The 14,828-nt window shown below is 42.2% G+C and overlaps 1 protein-coding gene across 1 annotated transcript in view; it reads right to left on the reverse strand.

Annotated features, from left to right (window-relative positions):
- B4GALNT3 (beta-1,4-N-acetyl-galactosaminyltransferase 3) overlaps positions 1 to 14,828 on the reverse strand; it is a 56,539-nt gene that overhangs the window by 18,575 nt on the left and 23,136 nt on the right. Inside the window, exons 2-5 of the mRNA XM_018576419.1 lie at positions 13,402 to 13,505; positions 5,171 to 5,266; positions 2,721 to 2,811; positions 903 to 1,003 (exon numbers count right to left, since the gene is read on the reverse strand). Of these exons, the coding sequence (XP_018431921.1) occupies positions 903 to 1,003; positions 2,721 to 2,811; positions 5,171 to 5,266; positions 13,402 to 13,505 (392 nt within the window). The remainder of the gene's footprint in view (positions 1 to 902; positions 1,004 to 2,720; positions 2,812 to 5,170; positions 5,267 to 13,401; positions 13,506 to 14,828) is intronic.

Genomic DNA, 14,828 nt, shown 5'->3' on the forward strand with positions numbered 1-14,828 from the left:
AAATGTTTCCCAAATATCATTCGGAACGGAACAAAGAAGTGGAAAATTGTGTGTTATTCTGTAACAGTTCTCTGCCTCTTTGTTGACATTCGGGAGCATCCCGAATATCATCAAAGTAGCCGAGAACTGTTACAGAATGCAAAAAAGTTTTTAACATCTGACTATCCACACACAAAAAAACCCAAAAAACCATGCGGTTCCCTCCGGCAAATTATACCAGACCCTTTAGGTCTGGCAGGAATTTTAGGAGGGACTCCAACCCCCAAAAAACAAAAAAAGGCATGGGGACTCCCCAAAATCCCTTACTAGACCCTAGTTCTGAGCAGCAGCCAAGTAGAGCAGGAAAGGGGGTGGGGGGACAACTGTGCGGCCTCTTACCTCCTACACCATACCTGGTCTGCTAAGGGATTTTAGGGGCATCCCCACGCATTTTTTTTGCGTCAGGGTCCCCCCTAAAGGGTCTGGTATGAATTGCTAGAGGGAACCGCACACTGTTTTTTTAAATTGTTTCTGTGGACTGTCAAAAGTTAAAAAGAAAAAAGTAAACATTTAATGTCACTTTACTGCAACATAATTATTGTTTTTAACTCATCCGAAATGAAGGAAAATTTTGGATTCGTCCGAATCCCGAAATGAATTGACTTTCACATCCAAATCCAGAAAAAGCGAAAGGAAATATCTGAAAACGAAACAAAGCAATTTTTTTGCCGGCACACATGTCTAATGTAGACAACAATACAAAGAGGTCCCTGGTCTCTACACTGTACACCGCAGGATAGATGATTTTATTTAACAACCTGCATATTATACATGTGGCAGATTTGACATTTTTGTAGTGTTTGAATGCAATATGTTATAAACTGGAATTATCTCCTAATACATTTAAGGCCATCATTCCGTACCGGCCCCACTCTGCACAGCAGCTGCAGCTTTCCCACTGAATGGTCTTCACTCAGCCAGAACTCCGAATTGTCATCTGACGACACGGCAAATTGGAAATTTCCTATAACAAGGAACAAGGGACGAGCGTCAGTCTGAGTGAATAGGTTGGACTACAAAGTATTAAGATGCAGTGTGTCTGCCATTACCTTTCCGGTCAAAACATCCCAGGTTGCTAACAGACAGGCAGGGAGATGTGTAAGGGCCATTCTCTAGCCAGCATCGCGCTCAACTCAACTCAACCAGTGGCGCTCACTCGTTTCAGCCCCCCCCCCTTTCTTGCCCTCACAGGCCTGTTCTCAGATTTAGGGTCTGGTTGGGAATTTTAGGGGGGGCACATCCCCCCCCCATTTGGGGGGGGGGGATTCCCCCTTAAAATTCATACCAGACTTAAAGGGCCTGGTAGGACTTTTGGGGGGAACTCCACACCTCCTAACTTTCCTACCAGACCTGGAGGGTCTGGTATGGATTGGGAGGGGGACCCTGCGCCATTTTTTTTTTTTTAACATTTGCGTAGAGAACGGTCTGCTGGAAGCAATGCATGATGGGATATGCAGTGTTGAGAAATGGAGATTGCATCACATCAAGCAGCCCGGAAGAGACACAAAGCACACTGGGAATCCAGGAAGTTGATGAAAGTGGTGGGCAGACAGAAGGCAGCACTCACTACTTGAAAGGGATTTTTTTCTAGTAAGCTTTGATTGCATCATCAAAAACAACTCTAGTATGTATTCCTATTATAATGTTTAGGTTATAACAGGATAGAATATGCTGGGGCTTCAAAACGTATTTAGGATGTGCTAAATAGTGCTTAAGTCATGCTAAAATGGCATATTACACGATGAGATGTTTTACCATGACCTCATTTTAGTTTAAGGAGCCTTGAATTAATGTAAATCCTATGGATGATATTCAGTGTGCTTAGCACTATGTATCGTAAACAATTTCTATATTGTTTTTCATTGAATATTTGTTTTCACATTTTGTCTATTGCTTTTTTGCATCTCACTTCTACTGATCTCCAGCAGCCACTTTGTGGCCACTTCCTGTCTACATGCAGCTTCCAGCGAAAGCTGCATGGCATTTCTCAGAGTGGGTTTTCCTGATTTGGAAAACAGTGCATCAGGTCAGAGTGTTGAGACGGCCACATGCAGCCTCCATCGAAGCTCATCTTATTGGGTGACAACACAGGAGACAGGGACAGAGCCTTGTCACCCTATAACAGGAAGTTTCTAAAAAAGGATTTTCATGGCAGGATCACCAGGGATTATTTTTAAACAAAGTTACAGGTTTAAAAACATTGAAATGACTTTTATTTGACATTACCATGTTAGAGGATTTAAAGAATCGTAGCGACTGGGTTTTTCTTTTTTCCTTTTTCAGTATATACTTGAAATACCGTAGCAGATTGCTGAATCGGGGCCTTTGAAGCAGAGCTATAGGCCCATACACAGTGTTAATACAAATGTGAAGTTCTGTCAAAATACCTTTCAACCAGTATTGACATTGAGACATTTTTTCCAGACAGCATACTCAGGTCCTTGACCTTACATTTCTTCTTTACAGTTATAGCTATGCAGAATGGTCGTGGACGTCCCCCACCCTGTGACTGGATAATAAAGGAGCAGCTCTTCACTGAAGAGGTCATTCCTCTCTCCTTCTATCAAGCAAGATTGGCTTACAGTGCTTCCTTGCTTCTCGCTGGCCTGCTGTTTCGGGCCCCATGTTAATATGCCAGATCAGTCTATGAATTGCCAGTGTTTGCGGTCCATTGCCCTTACCGTCTGTGTCAGGGTGCAGGTATCCGAACATGCGCAGCCCGTAGTTGGTCCATTGCGGAGTAACGGCAAGCTTGTTGACTGTAGTACGAATCTGATGTAGCAGAAACAAAAGCTTAATAAAGTGGACATTTACATCAATATAAAAATGTGTGATCAAGCAGGGTTTTTATTGCAGAACAGACATCTCTTCTGTAATAAAGGATTCTCACCTTCCTGTTCACCTACTTATTGACAAGCTGAGCTGTGTATTTGTATCAGCCGGGTTTCAGGATGAATGAACTCCTACTTATCCTAGCACAGCCAATCAAGATGGCCGAAGACCCCAAACATGGAAGACCAGGCACACATGCTGGAGCCAGTGAGAGAGAGCACGTGTGTTGCATCACTGGAGGGTAGGTGAGTATATTACCAACTAACATAGTTAGGTTTATTAAAGAAGGACTCCAGGAAAATGTTTTATTAACCCTTGCAGTGGGGCTACCCCAGCACTGTATGGGGTAAGTGCTCGTTTTGTTGTAGGGAAAAAAATAACAAAATAAATAAGTTATACTCACCTAATCCTCCAAGCCGGCCAGCTATAACAGTGCTCCCTCCTGCCTGTCTCTTCCTCCTGCACCCATGGAATGTCCCTTGGCATCCTCATGTTCGATACAGTATAGAATGTGATGACTCACAGGACCTTTGCCCCCACAGCAGAGGGGAAGCAAGGCTGGAAGGACTGGTCTATGAGCATGCTGGCTCGGAGGATCTGGTGAGTATAACTTTGTTATTTTCATCCCTAGACCAAAACAAGCAGTTAACCCTAGCAGTGCAGGGGTAGCCCCACTGCAAGAGTTAATAGAAATTTTGCCTGGAGTTCTTCTTTAAAGTGGAACTGTCATCAGATATATTTTGCATGTTATGTGCGGCATGTTCAGTACTCTGTTAGTGTAACACTGCCAGGTATTTATGACTATTTACAGGGATCAGAGTACTCTCCCTGGCAATACCTTAATCTGCTTTTCTCTTCCAAAGGACGACACCATCTTTATTCAGGCAGTCGGATCACTGCGGGAGGTGAACACTAGAGAAATGCTTCCCCCTACCTGCAGCAGACTAGACATGTGCACCGGAAAAAAAATTGTTTCGTTTTTTATTTGGATTTTGCGTTAAGTTGTTTTTCCGGTCCGAAAGTCAATTTGTTTCGGGATTCAGGCGAAATGCGTAAGCGGTAGTCTATACGCATTTTCGTTTTGTTGTCGGTTTGTTGCAGCAAAGTGACTAAAAAATATATTTTTTCCCTCTAATGCCACTTCGCTGCAACAAAAATTCATCCACAAACAAAAAGTCGTACAGACTACCGCTAACGAATTCGGAAATTCGGATTCGTTTTCATTCGTCATTTCTGTTATTCGGAAACTCGGATACATCCGAACCTCCGAATAACGAAAATGCGTCCAAAAAGAAATCGCACATGTCTACAGCCGACTGATGACAGTCATCTCAGCTGTTAGCCTCTCCTCAGCCTGACATGACTGGCAAGAGCTAACATTGTAATAAACCTCCCCAAATTCTGTGCAGGTGCGAGAATTCTCACTGGCATGCTTGTAAATGCCCTTCCAGAGGCTGATGTACGTCTTCCAACAAAGGCAGACATATCCTGGATCGATATGTTCAATATAGCAATAGACATAGCAATTTGAATACTTCTTATCTGGGATTTGTTTGAACAGAACCAATTCTACTGGCACCCAAACAAACACTGGCTCACGTTTTAGGTCAGGTCATAAATAGTAAAATGTTAATCATTAATGGTGAAGGTGGATTTATAACCAGTTAAACCAGTGCACTGTCACTCTCGTTTGTTCTAGAATGGTGACGCACTCAGCACCGGATGGAACAACACTAACCAAGCGCACGCTGGGCTCCGATTGGTCGGAGAAAATTACATTGTGTGCTCAATAAACATCTACAGTTATTCTGCAAAGATCTGACCATGTTTTATGTTACACCCTAAGGGCCCATTCACACGACATCCAGATCATCTCCAGACCAGACTGTTTCCAGACCCAAAATACATCCTAATCTATCCCTATGCTATTTCTGGCCTCTGTTCACACCAGCGCAGTCCGTTCCAGACCAGAAAAATATGCACGTCTCATTTTGTCTGGTCTGGAATGCACTGGAACTGCGGGCAGGTTCACACTATTTTCCGCACCAGATCTGGAACAGAAAATGGTGTGAACCCGCTCTAAAACATGGTTAGAAAGGTAAACTTAGCCTAGAACCGATGCATACTGACCCAGTTACATTTAGCCTGGACTTCTAGGTTTCAGTGGCCTCTGGTCGTGAAGGTGTTAAAAAAAATTACTGAAAATTGTTATCTTTTACAAAGCAATTATTACAAAATCTTTTGCTGAGTGCCGTGTTATGAGTGCGTTTGCCCGTGGTGTACATGCAGCGGTACTCACATGGGGGAACAGGGGGAAGTGCAGGTTGCGCCGTAGTTGATCGATGCTGCTTCCACACCAATCCTCGAACACGTGCAGATTCACCTGGCCAACAAACTGCAGAATAAACACAATTATAGTCTTATCATTATTATGATTATATATATTTGGAATGCATGTGCATCCTAATTCATCCTGCAGGGGGCAGTGTTGGAGAATGCAACTAGTCCTGGCAATATCACCTGTGTATTTGTCCTGGCTTTGATTTACTTATCTCCTCAGTCTGCAGATAATAGCACATATCTAAAGCCGCTTCTAAAGTGAATAAATCAAACCTAGTCAAGTGGTTTTTTTTTGTTTGTTTCAGATCTCTCCAAAGTAAACTCCTCACTTAGAGAGTTGTGATCAGGATAAGTGCCCTCATTTGAAGATTTCCTCTCTATTGTTGCCCTGGTGACAACTCAATATTTTGAATTTTCTTTCACTTTGAGTCCCAGTGAAAATAGTCACCAGGACAAATAGAGATTGGTGAATCTCCCCACTGGGGACACACAGAGAGCAAAAAAAAAACATGACAGGGGTTCCAACTCCTCCACACTACACCCAAAAACAAAAATGGCAAATGTTATTTTTAGCCAATATTAAAGGTCACCAAAATGGAATATTCCTTTGCACAGCTAAGTTGGTTAGGTGCCCTGTTGGGCCTGTTTTATATACTGTGTCTTAGTTGTGTTACGACACTTTCTTATTTTCCCTTTTTTCTTTGAAATGATAATTGTAACATTGGTTAAAAACTCAATAGAAATTCAGTAGGGAAGGTGGGAGCCCCTCATAATTAGCACAGCAGGTGTACAGACCCAGGAACTCAGCATAGGGATGGTGGAAACCCCTCATAATGGTCACAGCTGGTGTACAGACCTGAGAACTCAGCACAGGGATGATGGGAGAATCTCATAATGGGCACAGCAGGTGTGCAGACCCGAAACTCAGTGCAGGGATGGTGGGAACCCCTCATATCCCCTCAGCAGGTGTACAGACCTAGGAACTCAGCGTACAGGTGGTGGAAGCCCTCATAATGGTCACAGCAGGTGTGCAGACCCAGGATCTCAGCACAGAAATGGTGGGAGACCCTCATAATGGGAACAGCAGGTGTACAGACCTAAGACTGGCATTCATTTGTGTCTTTTATATCTGCCTGGAGTACAAGTTTTTCAGACCAAAAGCTACCAAATAAAAAATGTTTACTGTTCGGGATTTACATGCACTCTAAATGTTGCTCCAAGAGTAATCACACATGTAATAGGTTCTTCTACAGCAACTATTGCATTACGAGTACAAATGGCTGCAGACTTATGCAGGAATGTGAACTGAATGTTTGATGAGAAAAGTACTAATTATTACATGAACTATTCATTATTACAAAACATAATGAATGGATATGTTGAAAAAAAACCTGTCATGATAACATTATATAGGTTGGCAAATTCTATTTAAAAATGCCCATCTGTGTAACTGTTCTTAAACAAGTATGTAGATCTCTGACCTGTACACTTGTACAAAGTAAATTAGCCAGAAAGTGCTAAAGTCAGTGGATGAACATGACATATTTCCTATAGCACTGTTTTTTTTTTAAAGGGACAGTCTGCCCAAAAATATGTACCAGACACCAGAACAGGTGTCCCTGTTAGAAGATGTTCCCTCACCTCCTTTCAGATATCCCATCATTTTCTGTCCCAGTGACAATGGTTTCTGGGACAAATAGACAGCCGGGATACAGACAGCAGTAAAAACAGAGGTTCAAATCCTTCCCGATTTCATTACAAAATTAATTTTTTTTAAAAAGCCACGGGTGGTGCCGTTGCCACCAACCGGCTCAACAAAATTCAAATGAAAAACCAAAGGAGCCAGGTGGAAATTGTCGAACAGCGACTGCATCCAATCAGATTCACTCACTGTTCAAGTATTCAGACATCCGTGGGTGCCAGCTGTTAGGATACAAAAATCATCAGGGGAGATTCCTACCCTGTTTAATGAGGATTGAGGAACCCGGTGATTTCTGTCATTCATTCTGCAGGGCTGAAGAAGAGAAATCTCCAAGTCCATGGCCAGCTCCAGGCTGTAATTCCTCCTTATCAGTCAGTAAAACCTCTCAGGTTGCTGAGAAAAATATACATTACAAAGAGGTAACCTGGACCACTTTGTATTGTGTAGTATGAGCCAAGGTCCTTTAAATAGATAGGTGGGATTTTGTGTTGATAAGAGAGAATGACACGATGGGAAAGGGCTGTAATTGGAGATTAGACTGGGGCCCAGATGATAGCCAATCCTGAGATCCCTTTGCACAAAGGGGATTAATGCGGCTGCATAGAGAATGTATTGTGTAGATGAGATCATGCTTCCTTCTCCCATCTATACTCACCTGATCAACCGCAAATAATATCTACCCCTCCCCCCCACCCCCCACAACACACACACTTTCTAAAGACAGCTCAGTGCCAATACATAGCATAGACCATAGAGGAGGGTTCAGACACAGGTAAAAGGGGAAAAGGTCTGCCTGCAGCTCCGCTCAGAAAGCCAATCATTAAAATGTAATACAATAAATGTCAAAAGCTGTTTTCTAATGTTTTCAATCTGCAGTTTTCATTGGAATAATCCCTGGTGATCCTGCCATTAAGGTCCTTGCATAGGCACTTCCTGTTACAGGGTGACAACTGTCTCCCGATTGTGCTCATGTGCTGACACCTGTGCTCCTGGTGGAGACAATAAGCGGCTGCTCTGACGCACATTGCAAAAGTATGGTCTACCATTAGGAAGTTGATCCAGAGCAATCATGTGCAGAAAATGACACGAAATATGATTTTTTTATGTCATATTCCTTTTCTCGAAGCATAGGATGGGATGTCTGAAAGAGACTGCAGAAGACTGCTGGGACGGGAAGAAGCATGAAAAAAGGTAAAAACTGAATTTTATATGAAAAAGATTTTACACAACATTTTTGAAATTTGAGTCCATGTGTGAGGTCAGGTACTGATGTTGGATGAGAAGACCCGGTGTTCTGTCGAAATGGCCAACTCGTCGAGATCTCCAACTTGTAACGTCACATCCGTTGGAGATTTTGACGAGAAGGCGCTATTGCGCCAGCTCTGGCATTTTTACAAGCCTCGTCGACTTCCCCAGTTACCCTAAGTATGCCTGTGCGGCCTCTCAATCCTCATCGAGTTCTCCAACTGGCGTCAATGATCATGCTATCGGGTGCCTGCGCATTAACGCAAATTACGGAATGTGTTACTGCTCTTGGGTGGCTGAGCAGGCGCACTGATGGGAGTTGGAGATCTCGACAAGTTGGACATCTCGATAGAACACCGGCTTGCGTTCAGTGTTCTAAATCTAATTCATCCCAAAGGTGTTCAGTAGGGTTGTGGTCAGGGCCCTATGAAGGACACAGGAGTTCTTCCACACCAAACTGGTTACACCATGTCTTTAAGGAGCTGGCTTTGTACACAGGGGCACAGTCATGCTGGAACAGAAAAGGGTCTTCACCAAATTGTTGGAGGAGCACAATTGTCCAAAATGTCTTTATACTTTGAAGCACTAACAGTGCGCTTCACTGGAAGCACCTCCTAATGGGTGTCCACATACATGCACTCAACAACATTTGGCAACTGTCAATGTGTAAAACCCTTGTTACTCAATACAACTATAGTGATACTTTGTAAATGTACAATTCATCCTTATGTCATGCTACAGCAAATATTACTTTTAAAGTGATGCTAAACTCAGGAGTTAAATCCTAAAAATACATTCAAGTACCTTAACTATTAACAAAAATGTATCTTATTCGTGTATCACTCGGCTGTAGATCCTCCAATCATCTCCGAATTGGTGCTGACACTGTCCTTCCTTCTGGAGTGATGGACTACAATCTTAATACAAATTAGTAAACTAAATGTGTGATTGTAGTCCATTTAACTATTAAGTTTTTATTGTCACTTTAAGTTAGTCCATGTACTATTAAGTTACTCCATGTATCATTAAGTTATTCCAAGTACTATTATGTTACTCTATGTACTAGTAAGTTACTCCATGCACTTTTAAGTTACTCCAAGTAATATTAAGTTACTCCATGTATTATTAAGTTACTCCATGTACTATTAAGTTACTCCATGCACTATTAAGTTACTCCATGCACTTTTTAGTTACTCCATGCACTTTTAAGTTACTCCATGCACTATTGAGTTACTCCGAGTACTATTAAGTTACTCCATGCGCTATTAAGTTACTCCATGTACTAATAAGTTATTCCATGTACTATTAGGTTACTCCATGTACAGGTGAAACTCGAATAATTAGAATATCGTGCAAAGTTAATTTATTTCACTAATGCAACTTAAAAGGTGAAACTAATATATGAGAGAGACTCATTACATGCAAAGCAAGATAGTTCAAGCCGTGATTTGTCATAATTGTGATGATTATGGCTTACAGCTCATGAAAACCCCAAGAACCCCAAATCCACAACCTCAAAAAAGTAGATTATTACATGCAATCAATAAAACAAGGATTGCACATAGAACAATATCGGACCTCTGAAAAGTACAAGCATGCATATGTACTCAGTACTTGGTTTGGGCCCCTTTTGCGGAACTTACTGCAATTACTTTTGCATGATATTCTAATTATTCGAGTTTCACCTGTACTATTAGGTTACTCCATGTACTATTAGGTTACTCCATGCACTAATAAGTTACTCCATGTACTAATAAGTTACTCCATGTACTATTAGGTTACTTCATGTACTAGTAAGTTACTCCGTATGCTATTAAGTTACTCCGTGTGCTATTAAGTTACTGCGTGTGCTTTTAAGTTACTCCATGCACTATTAAGTTAATCCATGTACTAGTAAGTTACTCCATGCACTATTAAGTTAATACATGTACTAGTAAGTTACTCCATGCACTATTAAGTTAATCCATGTACTAGTAAGTTAATCCATGTACTATTAGGTTACTCCATGTACTAATAAGTTACTTCATGCACTTTACTCTTTCCATGTTGATTTGTTCAGTGAAATGGTTGCTTTCAGCAGTACCTCTGCTCTCCAGGGCACAGACAGGTTCCATGAAGCCTCTTCTGGTATCTGTGGGAATAAGGAGGAAACATTACAATCTTTTGTGTACTGCTCAGTAATCTGAATATTTTCCTCACCCTGCCAGAAATAAAAGTATTTTTAATTGTGGTTATTCAGGCAGTGCAAAAGACAAACATTTTACGTAATGTGCTGCAGAGACAAACAAACACTAATTCTTTTGTCTTGTTCAGCCTCACTGAATGACAAACAAGTATACAGGATGTATGCAATGTTCATTTTTTTTTTTTCGTTTTTAGCTCTTTTTTTTAGCTTTTTTTTTTCTGGTCTCCAGGTGAATGAGACCAAATCCAGAGTTGAATGTTTCTCTGGATTCTCAGACCCTCTCTACTGTCCTGACCAACTATCAGTTTGGGTGGACCTCCAGGCTTCCTTATCTGGGTGCCTTTCCCTGTACGTGGCCAATTACCCATCTTTATTTAAGGAGCTGTCCTACTTATTAGATTTGTGGAGACATTACAAAGGATTTTTACAAAATGTCCCTATTTTCCCTATGCTTGGGGCAGGGTGGTAGCCTTGAACAGCCGGATTGGGATGGGATTTGGGCTCCTGTGGCATGCAGATCTTATAATGTGACCACCCTAGAGAATTCCTATAAAGTGTTGATGCGTTGGTACTGATAGAAGTTTTACCCTAACGTCTCACCTTGCTGCTTTTGGGATTGTTGCTCCCATGGTACTATGTTTCATATTTGGTGGGAGTTATTTAAGGTTCAGAGGCTCTGGATTCATGTTTATCATATGCTCCGCTCTGTACTACATCGCAACCTTAAATGGAATCCTTGGGCAGCGTCACTCCATAGACAGGCTCTGGGCCCTTCTTTTTAGCCTTGAGGCAGACAATGGCAAGATCCTAGCGGCAGCCCACTTTGATCCTGGGGGAGGTCCAGCGACGTATTACGGGTACTATGATCAATGAGAAGCTCACGGCCATTCTAAATGATACCTATTTGAAACTACAAGTCCTATGAGGCATTGCAAGACTTTAGAAGTAACTGGCAGTTACTACCAGGGCCGGATTTCCCACAAGGCCAACCAAGGCCCGGCCTTGGGGCAGCAGGGAGCAGAGAGGCAGCAGGGGTGTGGAATTCCTATCTCCCGATGCGTAGGACAAGCAGTTCCGGTCGCTGGGCGGGTAGTTGCTTTCTAAATTTAGCCCTGCTTTGGGCAAGCAGGGCTAAATGTACAGTGGGGAAGCCGCTGCTAGTTTTATACAAGTGGTCTTGGCGATGAGATCACTTGTGTGCAGCCTGCAGGTCTGCCATTCTCTATGTGGGGTTGACGGGTAGGGGGCGCATTGAGGAACCTGGCCTTGGGACAGCAGAAAGAGTAAATCCGGCCCTGGCCGCAGGTGCCAAAGTTGCCGAGTACAATAACTAGACCAACTGATTTTTTCTCATTCAGCCCATATATTACTAGAATAACTGAAAAGGATGGACACTGTATGCGGCTGTAATAGGTCTTATCTCTGCAGTCCCTCAGCAAGGACACTATTCACCATTACAAAAGGCTGCTAGAGGGTCATCAAAATATGAAACATAAAGAATATGAGGTCACACACAAAATGAGTTTTAAATAAACATTATAGTAACAATATGAAATGTGTACTCAGTGATAATATTGCAGTTTGGGGTGGAGTGCGGCTAGTTGACTTGTTAGGGCGATGCCTGTGCTGCATACCAGAGCGCTCTACTATTGTGTCCTATATCTGCAGCTGTATGTGATTTATTGGGAAAATTCCTGCAGCCACAGTTCCAACAAGTTGTGCAAATAAAGAAAATGTGTTTCATTCACAAAGCTTACACAGCACAATAAGGATCCTTATTTATAAAAAAAAAAGGGTGTTACAAATGACTCCAATGAGAGTTAAAAAGTCACATGGCTGAAAATAAAGATCCATATCCTTGTGTTAAAGCAGCGGTAGGCAATCTTAGCCCTCCAGCTGTTGTAGAACTACAAGTCCCTGAGGCACTGCAATTTTTCAACGTGCATTGCTGTAATAAGTGTTAAAACGCACTATTTGATGCATGTTCATCCAAAAAAAGCCGCACTCAATATATCCTTTGTATGAGTCCAAACTTTATTTTAGTCAATAAAATGGCATACACCATGTAAAGCTCCCCATAGCGAGAGAAACCCTCTCGCGCGTTTTACCCACAGGGCTTAAAGGAGAACTATTGGTTCGGGGCTTTTCCCCATAGTTCTCCTAAGGGTCACGGGAGAACACAAACTAATGTGACATTGTGTGTGTGGTTGTGTGCATCTGTTAGTGTTTGAATCGCAAACTACCACGCGATCGCACCTACTGTTCATTCTGGTGGGAAAAGTGCGGGAGGTGCATCACGTTGCAATTCATTTGAATTGCACCCCAAAAACACCTCCCGCCCACAGTCTGATCACTTGCACCAGAACATGTGGTACTGCAATGGCGTGTGTTCCAGTGCGGTGCGACTTGGGTCGCGATTTAATGACCAAGGACAAATGTGGGTCCCAAGGTTACACAGATTGAGAACCACTGCTCTAGAGGAACCCTGGTTGAGAAAAGCTGCGCTATGATATTACATACGTAGTGTCCTTTGCATCTGGCAAGCAATGTGGAATATGAGCGGATTAGGAAATGGTGGGTGTAGGGAGAACCTTGGAGCTGAGAACATTGTGACATGACTGGATTATCTGAGAGGGGAGACACCCAGTCTTCCTGACACGAGCAGTACAAACATTGGTTTTAATAAAGGCAAGAAACATTATTTCTTTTTCTCACTGAAGGGAGGTGGGGACTGATAACACTGGAGCAGTCCACCCAAAACTGTTTTCCCGGTTTTGGAAGGACGTTGGGCAGTCGCAGGACCTGGCAGCTTCTTTTATCTCAGATCAACAGTTATGCCTGGCTCACACCTAGGTGACAGCGTTTTCTATTCAGTCTATGGGGCCAAAACAAGCTATAATATGCCAAAAAAAAGCTCCTGTACTTTTTCCAGCGACAGGCGTTTTGATTATTGCGACAAAGCGCTCAGATGTGAACAGGGCAGAAAAATTGCTACAAGTAGTCAGTTATGGTCTGCGGGGGAACTACAAACTTAATGTCTAAGAAAATGCATACTCACCGAGTTCTGCTGACGGTCGGGTTTGTAGAACTCCAGGTTCGGGTCCACGGCTGGGATATTATTGTGCGCGAGAGCTTTGCCCAGTTCACTCCAACTTTTGTATCCTGATCAGCAGAGACGAGAGAAGGATCACTGTCAATGTTTGTGTCACAATGTAACTCATATAACATGATATAAGCTTATAAAGGTTTGTAATGTGATGTCTGTAAAGTGCATGCGTGCCTTCATCTGCTTTTCTCTGTAGAAGGATGGCACCATCTTTATTCAGGCATCATCTAGGGTCACCATCTACTTCCTGGATTGAGATGCCATCTCAGAGATGACACAGTCATGTAAATCCTGGTGTCTGTGCGGTTGTTGGCTGTGTTCACAAATATCTGATATGGATCAGCCCCTGTTGCAGCCTGCCACCTTGTGGCTTGCTACAGAGTTAGAGTGTACAGTCTGATCGCTGTGGGAGCGGAGACTAAGCAAATGCTTCTCCCTGTCTGCAGCAGACTGATGCATCATCTCAGCCTAGGCAAAGTCACTGGACTGGATTACAAGGACAGTTTATAAAGTGGACCTTTACCCATATCTTTAAAATAACAACAAACACACCTTTAGAAATGTTTAGTAATGACAATCTACAAACACATAAAGCTAGATAATTGCCGGCTTTGTATTCTTTGCAATCCTTATTTCTCTTTTCTTCCCCAGTCTTCTCACAGTGGCCATGTTTACTAAGGGCAGATTACTAGATCTTCTTTTACTTCCTGATTTCTGGCACATGTGACTAGACATGTGACTAGGACATGTGACCATGCACATCATCTCAGGGGAGGAAAATGCCTTTCCCTGAGATCTCCTGAGATTACAGGTGAGATTTCCCCAGCAATGCTCTGCTGATGACAAGGCACTCCCAGTGTGCATTGCTTTGGCAATCTGAAGTCATTTTGCCCTTTCAAAGCAGGAAGTGAATGCTCTGCATGTGTAAGTATTTCACAATCGCAGCATTCTACACCTGACATGTCTGTTATTATTAATCATCATACATAGAGGGATGCATTGGTAGAATTTGATTTTTGAGTGTAAAGGTCTGCTTTAATGATAAAAAGTGGAGCTTTTAGTGGCTTTCTATTGTCTGTATTACCTCCAAAACCACACATATGACGGGATATTATTATTATTATTCATTTTAATTTTTTTTTAGAAAATAATAATTTTGTTTTGTATTATTAGTTTTTGAAGTTGAACTTTTTTTTCATATTTTTTTTTCAATATTACTATAGTTTTTATTGGCAATGTTTCAATATGTTTGTGCCCTTATGTAGTTCTGGTCCAGACCCATAGGATCCTCCTTTTTCTAGCTACCTAGATTAGGCTTTTGATTCATATATGCATTTCCTTGTGTTATTTCGCTTTTCAGCCCTGATTTAAGAGCCCCA

Source organism: Nanorana parkeri, unplaced genomic scaffold (genome assembly GCF_000935625.1).
Source record: "Nanorana parkeri isolate BGI_ZX_2015 unplaced genomic scaffold, ASM93562v1 scaffold67, whole genome shotgun sequence".
In the NCBI taxonomy this organism is placed as follows: Eukaryota; Metazoa; Chordata; class Amphibia; order Anura; family Dicroglossidae; genus Nanorana; species Nanorana parkeri.